Below are 19,590 nucleotides of genomic sequence, written 5' to 3'. Positions count from 1 at the left end.
GAGTTTATTGAGGAGATCAGGGAGTGAGGATATCTCTGTGCGCGTTTTTGTATGTGTGTGGTTGTACTCATTTAGAAAGACATGAGTAATGGAAGGTTAGGATTTATCTGGTTTGCTTTGGAATAATGCAGTGTTTATTAGACTTGGCATAAGTGGATATTAGTGTTATATTTTAGTTGTTTTCACTTTCTTCAGCAATGAGATTTTCTTTCTTTTTATTTTTAGTCAAATACAGTTTACAAATTGTTATTGTAGCACAATGGTGAAATTCATCCAACTGTTCACATGGCTGACATGTTTATCCACATTGTGTTTGGATAAAACTTAATACTGGAAAAGTACTAACATCACTGTTTCGGTCAGTGATTCTGACCCTTAAAAACCATTTCAAACAACTTGAAGCATCACTATTGTGATGAAAGGAAGTTAATAGGAATTGTGGAAGAGATCGTAGATGCCATATTTGTATCCTGGATGACAAAAGCAGCCTTATTTTGCACGGGTACATTTGTGGGAACACCAAAATATATTTTTCATGTAGATATTTTGTAGATTTCATGCTGTAGATACAACAAATATAAATTTTTGATTAGTAATATGCATTGCTAAGCACTTAAAAGGATGGATGAATGGATGGATGGATGGATGGATGGATGGATGGATGGATGGATGGATGGATGGATGGATGGATGGATGGAATGAATGACTGAGATTTTTTTCGCTCTCAGATTCCAAATTTCTAACTGTTTTATCTCAGCTAAATATTGTTCTATCCTAACAAACCAGCTTGAAGCATCACTATTGTGATGAAAGGAAGTTAATGGGAATTGTGGAAGAGATCGTAGATATCATGTTTGTATTTTGGATGACAAAAACCTTATTTTGCACAGGTACATTTGTGGGAACACCAAAATATATTTTTCATGTAGATATTTTGTAGATTTCATACTGTAGATACATGAAAACTCAATTTTTGATTAGTAATATACATTGCTAGCACTTAAATGGATAGATAGATAGATAGATAAATAGATAGATAGATAGATAGATAGATAGATAGATAGATAGATAGATAGATAGATAGATAGATAGATAGATAGATAGATAGATAGATAGATAGATAGATAGATGAATGGAAGAATGGATGGATGGATGGATGGATGTATAGATGAATTGATACATAGATATATGGATGGATTGATTGATTGATTGATTGATTGAGATTTTTTTCGCTCTCAGATTCCAGATTTCTAACTGTTGTATCTCAGCTAAATATTGTTCTATCTTAACAAACCATACATCAGTAGAAAGTGTATTCATTCAGATGATGTATACATCTCAATTTCCAAGACATTTACACTTTCGTGGTCCAGGGTCACATTTGCTATTCATCTTAACAAACACTGGTAGCCTTTTGATACTCGTATCCACAGTAAACAGATTTATCTCTGGTTCCACTCTAGATCTACTTCAGACCAGTGTATCAGCTGTTTCCCTCACTTTGGGTGTTTCTGCTCCAGGTCTGATGTGGGCAGAGAGTTGATGCCCATTCCAGCTGTGGTACACTATTTAGCCCTAGGGCTTGCTTAGCAAGGGTAATTGGATCTGAGTGTTAATCTGTGCAATACGTCTAGAGCAGTTCACTGTACTGACAGTGAGAAACTCATTCAGGCATCTGACTGCCACAGGAGTGTTTTGGCTGGCTTCAGGCCCAAGTATACTTCTCTTTCCACATTTTGCTGTTTCGCACACAATCATTTCGTTTACTCAGTTTACTCAACCACAGATGAGAATGGATGGTTGAGTTTGACACATGCGCAGTAATAGATGATTTGTTCTTTCTTACCATTCATCTTGCATAGTACGTAATCGTCCGGGGCGTTCCTGATGCCAAAAACTGAAAGATTTCTGACCTATATGGAAGGTGTATGGCTTAGGTATCAGGATGTCCACGGGGTCTTAAATAGTATTAAAAGTTGATAAATCAATGTAGAGAAATTTAAGGCCCTTTAAAAGTATTAAAACATCTTAAATGTTATTTTGCATGTTATGTTATTATTGATGATGCAATGCGTATGCAATGTGGCAACGCCATTATATCTGCAGTTCTATAGGTGCCAACCTGCTGAATTAGCTAGATTTAATAGATTTTTATTTAGTATATGAATAATGTTTTAGTTTTGGATTAGTTTCTTACATTAATATTAGGTAAATTTACTATAAGTTCAAATCTCACCAGTGTTTCCGGTTGAAAAGATCTTAAAATGTATGGAAAGAGTCTTTAAAAGGTCCTAAAAGCTATTGAATTTCAGTGTCTGATTCCAGTATATACTCTGGGTATACTTCAGCCTTTATCAGCAAGCTCCGTCAGACTTTCAAAGAGTTCAGAATGAAACTGCAGGACTGCTGACTCTTACCAGACAGATGAATTTTGCAAGTCTGACTCTTAACAGTCTTTTCTGGGCTACCTCTACATACCTTAACAATATGATTGTGAAATATATTAGATTTATATAGACAAATGAGTTCAAACAACAGCTATTTGTATCTAGCATGGCTGAAAAGTCAGCGTTTAGCCACCCGGTTCCATGGTTCCATGCTGTGAAACTCCTGATGAGCTCCTTATGGTCTATCTTAAGCCAATTAGAACTTTTTAAAGTAAAGCAAACTTTTTTTGTACTTTGGAATTTTCTTTACTTCACATGTAATGTTATCACATTTTGCACAGGTCAAATAGGATCATCTTAAAACATCCTTTGTGATTGGATCATTCTAGGTATTTCCTGGCGCTATAAACTTATATAGGCAAATACATTCCCTTAACATTTGATGGTTGCACTCCTTTTTTGAGTATTTCCTTCTATTTAATTATATTTTAAATAATGCAAATTTTGATAATGGTGTATATTGCTATCAAAATCAGTGTTTTTGTTCTTTTCAAGCAGAATAACCTTAAGAATTTTCCCCCCATTCATATGATTATATAATTACTTAAGTTATTTTTGGTCATATTTTTACTTGGATACACTGCACTGTAAAACATTATATGATCAATTAGTCCTGACAGCATATGTTTTTAGGTCACTGTTACTTTTTAATCTAAGTTAATCATGTTCTAATTTAATTTCATAAGTTATGCAAGCTGTTTTAAGTCGGTTTAACATATTGTAAGTTCAATGGACTCTAGGTTTATTTGATTCAGCTTAAAAAATTAAGGCAACCAGGATTTTTTTACAGTGTGGGAGACTTTTGTTTTGAATTTTTTTAAAGCCTTTACCTAACTTAATACTTTTTATTTCAATGGACCAAAAGATGTTGGTGAAATTCATAACATTATATCATTAGGTTATAATTTAATGCTATAATTTAGGTCAAGCAGTTATGACTTAAGTTGGGTTGCATACATTTCCACACTGTAAACCCTAATGTTGTCTTTACTTAAACAATTAAGTAAAGTTGAATGAACATAACTTAAAATTTTGCATTTTGGTCCTATCACTTATAAAAAATATGAGTTAAAAAAATTATGAGTTAATTTTACTTATGTACCATAAAATGCGTAAACTTAAGATTTCAAGTGTAGTGAGCTCAAAATCATAATTAATCCTTTAAAAAAATAGATCAGTTTCAAAAATATAGTCTTGACTGTAAAATTCTAATTAGTGCAACCTTTTAAGTGCAAGGTCTTTTTTAAATCTGAGAACAAATGGCTTCAAGTGTAATTATTCATCATAATGTGAATAAATGGCTACTTAATTTTTGTTTAAAATTTATTTAAACATTTTTTTCATAGTATATTATTACACACACGCATGCACACACATGCATATATATATATATATATATATATATATATATATATATATATATATATATATATATATATATATATATATATATATATATATATATATATATATATATATATATATTTATATGCATGTGTGTAAAAATATAAAATATAAAATGACGTTTGGTGAACTAAACAACATAAGTATAGTCTACAAAACTGGCAAGTTAAAATACTTAAACATGCAAGTTTTGTGAGACTCCATTACTCAATTGAATTGAGGCAATGAGTTTACTCAATTTATTTAGTTCAGTCAACTTATTAGGCTTTTCAGTGCAGGATTCAAGGTGATTTTTATTAAATTATTTGTTGTATTTTAATTTTTTAATGGTTAAACCACTTGACAGTTTTGTATTTATTTTTTTCCCATAGATTTGTGAACAGTACTTCTATTTCCTCATGAACTTTCTTCTTCCCTCCAGACATACAGGCATCAGTGGTAGCTGTAAACAAGCAGATGTGTCAGCTTTGGCTGCAGTTTGGCTCAAGTAGGACTTAAGCTCAAATAGCATAAGAAGATGAAGTAGAGCCACTGCTGGGACCGCAGCGGGGACTTTCCTCCCTGTATGGCCGTCAAAAACCTCAGAGCTCTCTCTCTCTCTCACACACACACACTCAACACTTCCCCCGTGAGGCTGAGAGTGTGGATAACCCCACCATCCCGCACAGAGGCTCCACTGTTGTGCAGAGATCTCCTCATGCTCAGCCTGGCATTAGCCAGTAAGATGGATGATCACAGGTCTGCTGTGGGTCGAGGTGTGTGTGGACAGCACAGGCCAGGCCTGTCAACACTTCAAAGAGAAGCTGTTATTTCGCCCTGATCCAAGACCAGCCCTCACTATACCCAAACTCTGACCTCATCCCTGATAGGTGACACCACAAGACTGTGTAAAAGAGCAAACCTTTATCAAGCATTGCTGTTGACAGGCCCAAGTCCCCAGGTCAAATAGTCCAGTGTTCTCAAGAGCTGAGAGATGGAGTCTATCAGAGAGATAAGAGCATGGTGACCTGTCGCTGAGGTCTTGTCAAGGGATCTATAGCTATGTTCCATCCAAACATGTGAATTAAACTGGAATATTGCATAAAATATTTTGCGAATATAAATAAAGCAGGATTTCCATCCGACAAGTCACTGTGCACCTCAGAAGATAATACGCCATGAATACATGGTGGCTTTTGAAGCTGTAAGACCGCTTTTTTGGAGTTTAGTCGCTGAAGAATCTTCTGGGAGGTAATAATACTGAATTGCTTTGATGACTGACATTTTAGAATGACCCAAACAACATTTCAGATGTTTTACAATATGGTAAAGACCACTGCTTTGTCCATTAAAGCCATCCTATAGTGCTCAATTTTGTTATCACATGATCTGTTACAATGAAATCACAGGAATTTTTTGGGGTAAATGTGTTTAGGTTGTAGTTTATGCACATTTTTTTTTCTCAACGGATAAAAAGTATATCCCACTCAGTTGTGAGCATAGATTTTTTCTATGCATGCGCATCTTGCCGCTGTCATCAAGCTTTTTTTAATGTGATAATCCAAAATGTGCATAGGTGGATGGAAACAAGGCTTATGAAACCTCTCATTGAGTGGTTGGTGATAATGAAAAGAAGTCCAGTGTTGCGAAAAACAATCATGCGTTCACTTTTCTTCCTCCTCAATTCCCAGAATTAACAGCTCAGGCATGGCGCAGCACATGACTAATCATCTGACTTCAATATAACATGACCTGAAACTGACAAGGCATCAAAGCTAAGAAAAACTTCCCTGTGCTTCCCCAGCTGCCTGCTGTCACAGTGTCGTGCTTGTGCACAGCGTCTGCAGGATGCCTGATAAGGGTAAAGTTTTATTTTGGGATCTGCAGGGTAATGCTGTGTCATTAAAGCCACTGTAGTTAGTGGCAAACTGGGGCCCTCGCTGGTCCCTCGTTGGGTGGATCTGAAGAGACGTGCGCACAAGAGTTTGGGTTCTTTGTGAGCTTTTGATGTGCACAGTGTGGTTTATTCTAGCCCTTCTTTCTAAACCCCAACCTCCCGCTGTAACTTAGTTTCTCATTTCTATATTTCTGAGCGCAGGGGGTCTAAATTAAAGGACCCTGGATGAGCCAGAGGGACATTTCTCTCCCCAAGATCTGTTTTCTCTTCTCCTTTTTCTCAGTGACCCACACATCCTACCACAAACTTCTCCTTTTTTGTTCTTATGTTAACTGTGTGTGTGTTTATTTTCAACAGTGCATCAGTCAGAAGGAAAGAAAAACAGATGTTTTTAGTTTCTGTCAAACATCTGTCGTCATGGAACGTTTACCATTGGATTGTTCGGTTTCTTGTATTTTTGCACAGAGTTTGACCCCCGTACCCTTGTTGATCTTTCCTTGGCTTCCTGTCAGAAACATTCGCATTAATTCAAGCTCAGCCACACATTACCATGCACACCGCCTTACCTAATGCATGGCTCAACTCAGCTTTTTCACTTCTCTTCTTAAAGTCAACCGGAGGGCATCAAAACTGCTAGCTCTCTAACATCAATCATGGATCACATGGTCAAACTAAATGGCAGATTATGCATAATTATCATAATTACAACAGTTTCAGTCTGTTGTTCCCCCTATGTGGTTCAATGGTGTAGCACTTATTTCGGGTTTATTCTGCAATCCTGTTTTTGTTTGTTTTGTTTTCTGAAACATTTCATTTGCTAGCAAAATCTGTGTTTTTGTTCTTTTCAAGAAGATTAACCTTATGAAAACATTTTTTTTTTTCATTCATATGATTATATAATTACTTAAGCTACATAGTTACTAGTGTAAAAAAGTAAATTTTTTACTTGGATACATCGGGAGACATTTGATTTGAATTTCTTTTGAGCCTTTACTTAACTTCAAATTTTATTTTAATCAAAACAGTCAGAGAATATCACCAAGATGTTGGTAAAACATAAAATTATATCATTAGGTTGTAATTTAATGCTATAATCTCAAGTCAAGCAGTTTTGACTTATGCTTATTCTACAATACTTTTTTTTTTTTTTCGTTTTCTGAAAAGTTTTATAATACTTTTGAAGGGTTTTGGAATAGTCGGACAATTGATAAGTTGCCAAATCTAAATAATTGTTTATTGATATTTCTTCATTTTTACAAATGTTCCATTTGCTATCAAAATCTAGTTTTTTTTCTTCTTCATACAATTATATAATTACTTGTTACATTGGTAAAAGTGTAAAAAAAAAAAAGGAGTACTTTTGTTCATATTTTTACTTGGATACATTGGGAGATATTTACAAAAAAAATGTTTAGAGCCTTAACTTAATACTTTTTATTTCAATCAATGCATTGTCAAAGGATATCACCAAGATGTTGGTAAAACATAAAGTTCTATCATTAGGTTATAACTTAAAATTATAATGTCAAGCAGTTTTGAAGTTTATTATATACTTTTTGTTTATTTGCTATCAAAATCAGTGTTTTTTTTTTTCTTCAAGCAGAATAACCTTAAGAGAACATTCTTTTTTCATTCATATGATTATATAATTACTTAAGTTACAAAGCCAAAAGTATTTTTGTTAATTTTTTTTTTTTACTTAGATACACCGGGAGATAATTGTTTTTGATTTTTTAACTTTAACTTAACACTTTTTATTTTAATCAATGCAGTCAAAGAATATCACCAAGATGTTGGTAAAACATAAAATGTGATAATTAGGTTATAATTTAATGTTATAATGTCAATCAAGCAGTTTTGACTTAAGTTTATTCTACAATACTTTTTTCTAAAAAAATTTTGAATATTTTTGAAGGACTTTGTAATAGTTGTACTATTAATAAGTTGTCAAATCTAAATAATTGTTAATAAATATGTCTTCATTTTTAACAGTGCTTTGACTATTTTAAAATTTTGATTGCAAAAAAGTCGTTTTGTTCAATAATGACTTGTTAAATATTTAAATGAGACTTTTAAAGGACTTTTTGGACCTCATTATTTGTCAGCGTGTAGCCTACATCATCTCCCACCTTGAAGAAACTCTCCAAACCAGCTTGTGGTTTCGCTCAGCCACGAGCGTTTGACGAGCCCGTGTGGCTGTGGGCGCTTGTGTTTCCCTCGCTCGCCTTTTTATAGCGTAACTGCGGGACTAGTGGCTGGTCTTTAATCAGAGACTGGAGAGGCGGGCCGAGGTGCTGACTGTAATGCGATAGCTGCGCCCGTCCTTAATGCTATTACATCCACATGCTGCTGCCGCGCAAGACTCAGCGCTCAAACGCTGAGACGCGCAGTGCCAAAGAGACAGCGCGCGGAGGATCTCTATCACAAGACTTCAGTCACGGACCCTCTGTACGGAAGACCTCATTCGAGCTGCCCTTTTCTGATAGTGTTTCTCACATGCGAGATATAGAGCGTTTGGTGGTGGATTCTGAGCGGACGAGACCGGGAAACCGCTCCATGTCACTTGGATTGGAAGGCGAGAGAAAGCGCGGCTCATCTCACTCCTCGCTCACTCACGCGCCGCTGTAGCTCGAGGAAATCAAGCCAAAATATGTTTTCGCTCTGAACTCTGGCTTTTAAAGAGAAAGCGGTTTAGCCTTTTTTGTTTCGTTGGCGTTGCTTTTGTTTAGGATACAACCGGAGATGTTAAACAGCCTGGGTTGAATTTACGCATCCAGCATTTTGAAGCACACCGAGAAATCAAGCGGAAGATATTGTAATCAGACTCAAAGACACAAGTGGATACAACATCAGTGGAGAAGAACATTTACAAAGAACATCACAAGAACTTTAGCTTTTTCCTGTACGCAAGCTGGGTGAACATTCACCCAGGAAAGATGGATTTATTCGCAAAGCTCTGTGGATCTTTACTTGTCTTATGTGCGGCATTAGTTTATGGACAGGAGGGTAAGTTCTTGTTTTTTTATATTTTCTCTTTCTTTTTTAGTTGTATTTGTCAGTGCATGTTCGAATTCGCGCTTACGTGCTTACGTGACAATGTAGTAGGCATATGGGCTGTGTATTAAATTATTTATATCATTATAGGCATTTGTATTGAATTTTGGTTAGGTGTTTTCGTACCTAACTTACAGACAAAAACGCCAAAATGTGCAACATTTAGCATTTATTATTAACTCGGGATGAAAAATGAAGAATAAGTTAACTAGCAAACCGAAAGCACGAGCCTCTCGTATTCTATAGTTCCAGCTTGTTTTAGTGTGGTTATTGGTGAAAGCTCATCGCGTGCGCTGGCAGTCTCCTGCCCGATGGAGGTGACGCGCGCTCGGCATGAGCACCCACAAACGCCACGCTTCATACTAAACTCCACTACATGTTTTCCAAATACTTGTTTTGTATTTTAATTAACTAAGTAACACAATTTCTTGTTTTATTTTTAAGAATCGTGATTTTTTTTCTTCAAAAAACGCACATATGAACTCCGGAGTAAATTACGCAGCCTCCGCAATACGATTGGGGTCCTAAATTAAACAACCTGTCACCTAAACCCTCAAACGTATGATATGCTTTTTTCTTCTTAATCTACAAAGTCGTAACCCACTACGTGTTTTTCCAGTCACGGTGTTCTCGTGTCATGGTTACTTAGTCTTGACGACTGTATTTGTGCAGCCGCGGGCACATGAAGCACCTCCAGTGACTATCATGAAGAGTATCAGCGCAGATACACAATGTAACAAACATTTAGGCCAATAGGCTATATAAATGTTACATACGTTTTACCATAAGCTACAAGATGATATTAGTTTTCATATGTTAATGACCCGGTTTGACTTCTTTTGCACTAATTGCTGATGTTTCTAATTTTGAAAGACATATTTTCATGCTGAGAGGTTTACTATCGGGATTTATTATATGCTGTCTGATTGATAACTCACTTTTACCAAATATACATTGACGCATCTATTAACAGAAACAAAGTAACGGTACCACATTTTTGCAGTTCATGGTGGAGAGCTACATGTGGCTTTTATAAACGAATAAACTTGCGTAAGTTTGCTTTCACGGATTCCCTGTGATTTCTTGTTTCAGTTTTGAGAGAAAACTAATGCTAAACAGTTTTAAGGGGAATTGTAAACGGGGATTTTTATTGTGGTTGTAGTCAACACGTCTTTGTGACAATATAGCCTATATGACTAGTTTTATGTTTATCATTATTTTAAATATTTTTTATTATATAGTTAGTCTTTATTATGCATCTTGAACACCCAATATCTATGAATATAATATACGCAATTGTTAAGCAGCCTTACTAAATAGTTACATTTTTAAAGCTGAGTAGTTACGGAAATAACATGAATAATATCAATTGAGTCATTTCCCTGTCAGAACATATGAGATAACCTACTTAAAGGAGGATTAGTTCACTCAAATATAAATATTGTGTCATCATTTACTCACGCTAATGTTGTTTGAAACTGCCTTCTGTGGAACACAAAAGGAGGCAAATGGTTTAGGACTGACAGTTTCAGTCACCATTCACTTCTGTTTCATCTTTACTCCAGACAAATAAAGTGAGTGAAGACCTCCAAATGTGTCCCTTTGTGTTCCACTGAAAATCCCGAGGGTGTATAAATGTTGACATAAGTGTCATTTTGAGGAAAAATATTTCTTTTAAGCTTTGTTCTCAAACTTTTTTGTCTCTTTTGACACATTTTTCCACAAGTAAAGTCCTTTTGGACAAGCATTTGCTTAATTTTCCAACCAAATGTCGATGGCGGTACTGCCAGACTCAACAGATCTGTGTTGGGATCTGCACCTGATCCAAGAGAGAGCTCTCCACGGGGGTCCTTCTAAAAGCCCAGCTATCTCTCCAACACAACAACAGTGCCTTAATTAGTCCTGTTAAGCTTCAGACGGTCTGAATCAGATGCATGAATGCTTTCGAGAGCGGGAGAATGGCTTAACCATCTACTGCTGGGACAGGAAGCCCCACTGAAGTGAGCTGGACTCAGCAGCTGATGAAGCACACGCTAGACGATAGGGGGGCTCAAGTCTCTTGTTCTAGAGCGGACAGAATGTAATAAGACAGAGCGCCGGAGCTCTAAGTGTCTCATCACTGCGATTAAATATCAGCTATTCATCAGCAGATGCTCGCTCAGTGAAAATGAGAAACCTTATTGACTTCCGCCAGTCAGCTGCTGATATTTTCCAGCTCCTCTCCCGTGGCGGCGGGTATGGCTGCCGAGCAGATGAGCCGTGTGTGGTGGTAGCATGCGGATGCGTGTAAATCTACATGTTTGAGCCTGAGAAACACGGTGTCCGGATGCTATTCCATATTTTCCTGGTGTGCCTACTGGTTCAAGTGCAAAAGAGCGTGTTGTTGGCAAAGCCTTGGCCACCTGTGCCTGGAGGGAACGCTGCGATTGATTACCTGCTTGTGCAGCTGTGCAGACACACCTGACCACCTGCAGATCCTCAACGCGCTCCAGAGAAACTATAGTTACCGCGGCAAACTCCACGGGTAGCTGCTTTGGAAGCGAGACTGCCGCGTGTCGTGCCGAATTTCCGAGGGAATATGAGAGCAATTCTCTCCTGGCGCTGGTTGTTTTCCGTGGCGTACAGAGTGAATGGGATCTCTTTAAAGTTTCATCGGATCCCTGCTAAGCCCATTTGTCATGTTCGTTTTCTGCTGTTCAGTGGCTCTGAGCTTATTTCATTTTCCATACGCACATCTTTGGTTTTCTAGGCGATTGGTTCTGAGTTACACTTTTGAGTTGTTCATCCAGCTCTTAATGTGAGTCACCTGCTTGTAGTCTCTCTCTCTCTCTCTCTCTCTCTCTCTCTCTCTCTCTCTCTCTCTCTCTCTCTCTCTCTCTCTCTCTCTGTGTGTGTGTAGCGTTAGGTTTCGTCCAGCAGCACCTCCTCTGAGCCCTCTTCGACTGTTGATACTGATGAAAGGCAGATGTGGACTTCTGGCAACTTCTTTGTGTGTTGTGCCACAGTCCTCAAGAGTTTGGTATCAGATTAACAGATGAGTCCAGGGAGATGCATTCCATGTCTGTTCTCTTCAGATTATCTGTATCTGAGTGCAAAATGGGATGAAACAACATTCTGATAAAGTTTTCAATTGAACCGGAGAGTTTAAGCAGGAACCAAAGTTTCAGTTTGAGCAATGGGACAATTAGTATCTCGAAAGTTCTTGCAATGTACTTCTATTTGAACTGGTAAATGCTCTCGATTTCCAACAACAACTGCTATTATGTAAATCACTGCAGTTTGTTGTCATGTCTGCTCACCGCACTGTTTTCTTCTCTTTTCCGTCTCGTGTAATGGGTAATATTAGCACTCCCTCAGCAGAAAATGGGCTTGTAAATCAGCTAAAAGAAGGTCAGATATTTGTATTCGCGCCAGCAAATGCGCCGGCATTCGTTCACTCACTCTCCTGTGGCAGGCACTGGAAAAGTGCTGAAACAGTGCTATCGGGATGAAATTCAAAACAAGCAAGAAACCCATAAATAATGCAGCTCCATTCTCATTCCCCCACCCACCTGCTCAGCACCGTTTACAGTTACTTATGGCCCTGGAGCGTGGGGGCCGGCGGCAGGCCTACCCACCGGCAGCATCCTCAATCCTGCAGGAAGTGAGGCGGGGAGAGATGACTCGTATCTGAATAGTGGAGAGGAGCGGGGCTGTGCGAATTGACAAAGTACCTACACCGGAAGCTCTGACAGGATGAGATCTGTGGCTGTTGTTGTGTGTACTCAGCAGAACACCCAGCTGACTGGGGTTGTGTCGAATAGTGTGCATCCGTGTGCTGAGTCGTACGCTTGGTGAGGATGGACGATACTATTGATTTGACCTGCAATCAAAGCCATTGATTAGTTTGGTTTTGTGAATCGAAGGAGCTCTATTAGAAGATTCGGTTTCTATTGAACACTGTGACAGCTTGATGTAGTGTGGGACGTAAACTCACAAGGTTTTTACTTAGACATTTGTTGTTGCAATTAATGCAGGTCACTTGCCAGGGCTTGCAGTAATTGTTTGTTGTGATCTCTAATAAGACAGTTGGCTTGGATTTATACTGACACCTAGTGCTGTGGATGTAGGATTTGCAAGGTCCATGCTGTTATTGTTATTCTTACTTTTAATGTGATTTTTAAAAAATGTTTTAACTGTCTTATTGGACAACGTGTCTCCGTTCACTTCCACTGCTCAAAAGTGAAGCCAAATAATTCCCAGGTATGGCCGCTGATAACTTTAGAATGATGTTGATCATCAGGGGTTGGTTGTGTTTGCCTCCATGAAACCACCTGTTCCATAAAAAAAAAAATAAATGGGATGTGAGCCAATTTCCAAAATCTAATTACACTTCGGTAATCATGCTTATCACCAGAATTAGGTGTAACGTGTTCCACGCAGTTACTGTATTCTAATTACACTTTTGAGGAACGCAGTAATGTAACGAATTACATTTTAATTTTGTGTAATCTGATTACAGTTACTAAAGTCAATATAATTGTGTTACTTACTTTTCAAATATAGTTTTTAGAAGAAAAAATACTTCTTTTAAATCACGTTTTCTGAGCTGAAATGGTAGCTGTCGAGAGTGGCTGCTTCTTTAAGTGAAAATGACTTTGATTTTATTGAGCGTAAAAACAAATATATTTCTGTGAATTCAGTCTATGTCCAGTCTCTAAAGAACTTTTGACTGCTTTTAACTCGACCAGCAACTTGTTCAAACACTTGAATAGAAAACATTCTATGACAATACTCCTCTCCAATCTCCGTGCGCACACATTGGAGGCGCTTACATTTCCCAGGAGAACCAGTTGAAAGCCGCAAGTCATGTGACAAGAACTAACCAATCAGCTTCATGCTTTGTATGGAATATACACATTTCGGTAGACTAATTACCTCAGACAAACATAGAACACCTAAAGACTGCAGTGTTTTTTCATAGTGTATTCTTTTGTGTTAAAACAAACAAACAAACAAAAAAAAAAACAGATAAACAGGTTTGGAACAAGTGAATGATGAGAAAATGTTAAGTTTTGGGTAAACTCTTTATGTTGTTTGAATATGTCAGGCTGCTGTAATTAACCCATCTTTTTCATTTAATATTAAATTACTAAAAGAGCTGTGGTTTATTTTGTATTTTTAAAGGTGGATTTTATATGTTTTGAATGTAACTTCAAAGTAAAGTAAATAGATAATCTGATTAATCTGATTACTTTTTACATTAGATTACAATTTTTCAGTAGTAATCAGTAATTTGTAATTTATTTCTACCAGAAAGACTCTGGAGGCGGATAAACATTTAAACATTTATTGAGAAAGCGTAAAACATTGCAATTTCAGTTACTGTTTGTTTTGTGTATAGTCCTTTGGCATAAGCCCCGTTGATGATGCAGGTCCTGTGAAGAGCTGACAAATACTGCCTGAAGATGAAGGCAAGGCGGAGCCTACACCCAGCGAGAACGGGGCCCAACCTGGTGGTGGTAGGGAGGATGGAGGGAACTTTGGCTACGTCACCTATGAACAGCGAAAGAAATTGTGTAGATGGCTTATTTTTATAGCTCGCTTGATTATTATTGGCTGAATTGATGGAGAATGATGTAGAATTAGAGTCTTCCTGGTAGAACCTTCGCTGAAGCTTTCATTACTTTTTTAAAAGTAACTCACCCAACACTGCTTATCACGCTCACAAATGTATGACTCTGGTTTCAAAATGATCCTCATCATCATTCTAAAGCTATCAGCGGCCATTCCTGGGATGTTTTTGCTTCACTTTTGAGCAGTGGAAGCAAACGCAGACATGTGGTCCATCTTTTTTATAACAGTCTATTTTCTGGGTTAACCTGCGTTTCCATTCTCTGACATATAACTTTCATTTGTACTTGGTGCATAGCAAATCATTCACAAGGATGGCAATTTGCATCCAAAGTCCCCCCAACACACACACCGGATGCTTATTGTGGCCTATTCGCCAGGGCTGCGTACTGCTGTGATAGCATGTGGCAGAGCCTGTAGATGGATAGAGTCTTTTAGCAGTACAGACACAATAATTCATGAGGCCACCACACACACAGCAACACAACACTACTGCAGTATCTGTCGCTCTCTCTGCTCGGAGCGGAAATGAATCTCTGCACTGTCAGACCGGTTCTGTTGAGGCCTAGTGCTTAGGGAGGAAGAACACCTCCTAATGAGAGCCATCAGCCTGTCGACCCTCTTCTTTCTGCATACACAAACGAATCGACCCTGAACATATGAGAAAGTGATGATGCTGGGATTGTTCAGGCACAGCCGAGAGTGCGTTTGGTGCAAAATACACTTCTGTCTGAAATCAACTTGTAAGTAAGGTTTACTGAACGACTAGCTAACTTGTTTCAGGTTAACCCAGTTCGGATGGGATCTGTGTACATTGGTGTAGTGTTGAAAAACAGCTGGATGAAGTGCAGCAGAATGGAACTGAACTCAAGAGCCCTGAGATGTGTTTTTAAAACTTGAGTTATTTTTAGCTTGACATGCTGTCTTGAGTGTCTTGTTGTGGGACACTTAGAAACTGCTTGAGATCTGATGCAAGCAAAGAAGACAACAATCTGCATGTGTGGGTCTGTGTAGCGATGTAGAAGGGAATTGAATGTTTAACTCTTTGCACATCTATGGCATAACTTTTCAGAATGCTTCCCTTGCAGTTTTACAGTCATCCATGTTTGCGCATATATTGTATAAACTGTATGTTAACCAAGCATTGTTATTCATCTTCTGAAAAGGACAGAATCTCAAGATACAACAACAAACAAGAAGCAGAAGAAAATGCACTGTAAGCTAACCCTGTAAACAAACATATAACAACAGTGTATATAAATCAAAAACTGCCTTGGCTGACCAAATACATTTTTTAATCCACAGGGATTAAATACCAAGAGGTATGACTTTGCAAGCTTTAGGGGTGGTGATGGTCTTGATCTATGCAGTAATCATGTGCTAGACCCAATCTATACATTTTGCAACAGTCAATCTTTTTTTAATGTTACTTTTTATGATACACACCCACTGACAGGGAAAAAGACACACACTGTATTTCTGACGGCAGACACTTAAACTAGGAGAATGTTTTTTTTTCTAGCGCTTGAACCACATCTGACAGATTATAACAGCTTTAACACACACCTTTTCAAACATTCTACTGGAAGACGCTGGTCGCAATGGTGCCCGCCATACAGCAGCCAACATTGTTCAAAATAACTTATTTTGTTTTCAACAGAAAAATGACATTTAAAAAAATTGTTAAAAGTGAAGGGCGAGTAAATAAAGACAGAATTTTCAGTTTTGGTGATCTACACCAGGGGTTCCCAATGTTTTCAGCCTGTGACCCCCAGGATAACAATGGCAGTGACTCGCGACCCACAATATCTTCTGAGGTGGATTATAAATATAGAAACCTTGCATGCAACGGCGCACGCACACCAATTGGCCCAAATCTATTCTTTGTTAATTTTTTATTTTTAAATTATGTGAGTGTTGTAAATGTGGCAGAAAGTTTAACCTGGTGCCATAAAATCAATCTTCTGCATCTGATGCTATTGCTGTGGCTTTAATATAATGTAATCAATCCAAGAGTCGCACTATTTTTTTAACTACTGTTTTTTATCTTCAGTGGCTTATGGATACAATATGGTAATTCTAATGGTTTAATAAAATTAATAAGATTTTTGGAAATTACCTAGCGCACCCCATCCCCCTCCCAAACCCCATTTTATGGATTGAACGTAAAAAGTGTCCCCAAAAAGTTCAGAATTGTTTTGTTTCAACTAATTGTAGTTTGAACAAGCAGCAAAAGTCATTCTTGAGTGTATTTCACACACACACACACACACACACACACACACACACACACACACACGCACACACACACACACGCACACACACACATTCACACACACACATTCACACACACACACACACATTCACACACACACAAAAGAATTTTTATGAAACCATTATCACACATTTTCCTGTTGTCATGTTCTCTATTGTGAGTGCTGTAGAAAAAGCGAGGGGTGACTGGGTTTTAAGTCCAGTCCAGCGTGTTAGGTACAGTCTAACACCTCTCTTGTCATCATAGCTTTCCAAAAAATCTGAATTTGAAATTCTGATATGTTGCGAACACCTCATGTCGTCGCCCTGTTCAATATTTGACAAGTCACTGTGTTAGAGCAAAGGTGAGTGCTCTGCTCTGTTTCAGAATTAGGATGCATTTTGTTTGGTTTACTTGCAGTGTGCTTTGCATGCGGCGTAAATCCACAAGGTATGAAGGGGTCGCATCCCACCACATCCATCTTGTTTTCTGACGGTGAGAAAAGTCGGTGACTGAGTGTGAGAGATCAAGTGTGCAATACAGATGAGTTGTAATTGTTCACAGAAAGCGCTGTGGAAACCAGCCACAGACCTCAAACTGTCAATCAAAGCTTTCACTTCCTCTGAACTCCTTCCCAGCGTCCCCACTGGGCCACTATGTGTGACGCTACAACATCAGCTCTGCATGTCGGTTGCGGTGTATTTGTTGTGAATTTCAAGTAACGGCAGCAAAGTGCGTGCCTGTGTCCGTCCTCGCCCGGCCACTGCTTGCGTACAGTAACAGATGAGCAGGACCAGACACAATCCGGCACCACAGGATTGATTTATCAAGCTTTCGGTGATTGTGCTTTCAAGTAGCGATTGTTGTTCCCTTGGTTTGCTAAGATCTGCAGAGTGGATGGCAACATCAACAGCCTGAGCTATCAAGACATTTGTGCTGCCCATAACATTACAAACCACAGAAGAGGGCAAATTCTTCAGCAGGATAGCTCTCCTTCTCATACCTCAGCCTCCATATCAAAGTTCCTGAAAGCAAAGAAGGTCAAAGTGCTCCAGGATTGGCCAGCCCAGTCACCAGACATGAACATTATTGAGCATGTCTGGGGTAAGATGAAAGAGGAGGCATTGAAGATGAATCCAAAGAATCTTGATGAACTCTGGAAGTCCTGCAAGAACGCTTTCTTTGCCATTCCAGATGACTTTATTAAGATATTTGAGTCATTGCAGAGATGTATGGATGCAGTTCTCCAAGCTCATGGGAGTCATACACAATATTAATTCTTTTTTCACTCCACCAGGACTTTATATTCTATATTGCACCTTATATCTGTTAAATGACAAGACTTTTGTCTAAGCAAAGTCAGACCTTACTGTCCTAATAAAATAATAAAAAATCAAGACATGATAATATTTTATTTTAGTAAAATAAGTGTAATATAGAGGTCTTTGCCTTTCATATAAGCCACTTCTGATACCAAATGATCAACTAGAAGTCAAGTTATTATTTGTTGTTCCTAAAACTTGGATAGACGACAAGACTTTTGTCAGGTAGTGTACATCTCTGATCCTACCCAAAACCTAAAACCAACTTATACCATACTAACTATTAATAAACATGTTGAATGTTGAATGCTTTATTCTGATTGACTGATGAACATACTGAGGTATGCTATTATTTTCTGATAAAACGCTCAACTTTAGTTCCAGCCAGGTATTGACTGCATTACAGTTCCATTACATGACTAGGCTGAATGATTTCAGTCATTTTAAATTACTTCACAACCTATAATAGTGCAAAAACCTAATCAAAACAAAGCATAAAACTTTGGATGAGATGTATAAGTAACTATCCATGCACACAGCAGCGGTTAAAAGACAAAAAAACTAATCAAATGACTTGAAATGTGGTGAAATATTACATATAGACAATGACTTTAGTTGTGGTAACCATAGTTTAAGCAGAATAATTGACTCCAGTCTAGGTATGAGATGATAACCAGTTTCAAGATATACTACGGTTTGGAAAAGTCATTGTTTTAAAACTACCAAAAAATTTCTGCTATATATGGTATATGTAAGGTTTCGTTTTAAGTTTTTAGGACAACAGTATCTCCAGCAGAAAAGAGATCCAAAGATGTCATTTTAAATTGCAATGAAATCAGTGTTTTTGAAACTAATAAAGACAGCAGAAGTAATTTATTGTAATTATTTAGCCTGTCATGTTCAGTGCTCCAAAATATTTCAAAAGTTTCTCAAGATAAAATATATTGTGTTCAAATGGGGGAAAAGTATATGTTTTTTACCCAGACATTTAAAAAAGAATATATATTTTATAGCAGCACTCACAATACTGTCAAACCGTGATATTTTTATCCAGGGTTATCATACTATGAGAATCTTATATCTGCCCATGCCTACTCCAATCCATTGATCCCATCATTAATTATTACTTACATAATACTATTTTTCCTTTTTGTCTTCCTCTCCATGTAATGAAATAACATAATTGGACCCTCTAACTTTACTTTCCTGGACAAAAACATTCTTCAACATACCTTTTTGGACTACTTCTCAAAGCTTCTTTAAATCATTCAGTGCCTGTGCGCGTTAAAACATTCATACGCCGCCCTTCCTCGAACATGTGTGTTCATTGCACGCCGACATTGTGCCGTGCTAGCAGAGGTTAAACAGCTGTGCCTCAATACTATGATCAGAGCAATAATGAATGAGCGCCATATCAATTATTTGAGCTGTGGGAGCCGAGGGCTTGTTCGGGAAGAGAATGGTAAACACAGACAGGGGAGAGAGAGCGAATGAGTGCACTATCTATGCGCTTTCCACTCAGAAAGGCGTCTTTGTGGCCGTTCTCCGCACCATTAGGTTGACCTTTGACCTCATGCAGACACACTTCCTGTCACTAAATAGTTTGTTCTTTGTTATCGA

At 37.9% G+C, this 19,590-nt stretch overlaps 1 protein-coding gene across 2 annotated transcripts in view; it reads left to right on the top strand.

Annotated features, from left to right (window-relative positions):
• Positions 1-8,045: 8,045 nt before the first annotated feature.
• The window catches only part of nrp2b (neuropilin 2b), a 145,286-nt gene continuing 133,741 nt past the window's right edge, over positions 8,046-19,590 (top strand). The window contains exon 1 of one of the 2 annotated variants that reach the window (XM_056465227.1): positions 8,046-8,733. In XM_056465227.1, the coding sequence (XP_056321202.1) occupies positions 8,664-8,733 (70 nt within the window). In that variant the 5' untranslated portion in view covers positions 8,046-8,663. The remainder of the gene's footprint in view (positions 8,734-19,590) is intronic. The other variant, XM_056465226.1, reaches the window with a different exon arrangement.

This window comes from Danio aesculapii, chromosome 9 (assembly GCF_903798145.1).
Source record: "Danio aesculapii chromosome 9, fDanAes4.1, whole genome shotgun sequence".
Classification (NCBI taxonomy): Eukaryota; Metazoa; Chordata; class Actinopteri; order Cypriniformes; family Danionidae; genus Danio; species Danio aesculapii.
This window is presented reverse-complemented; position numbering and strand designations above follow the sequence as displayed.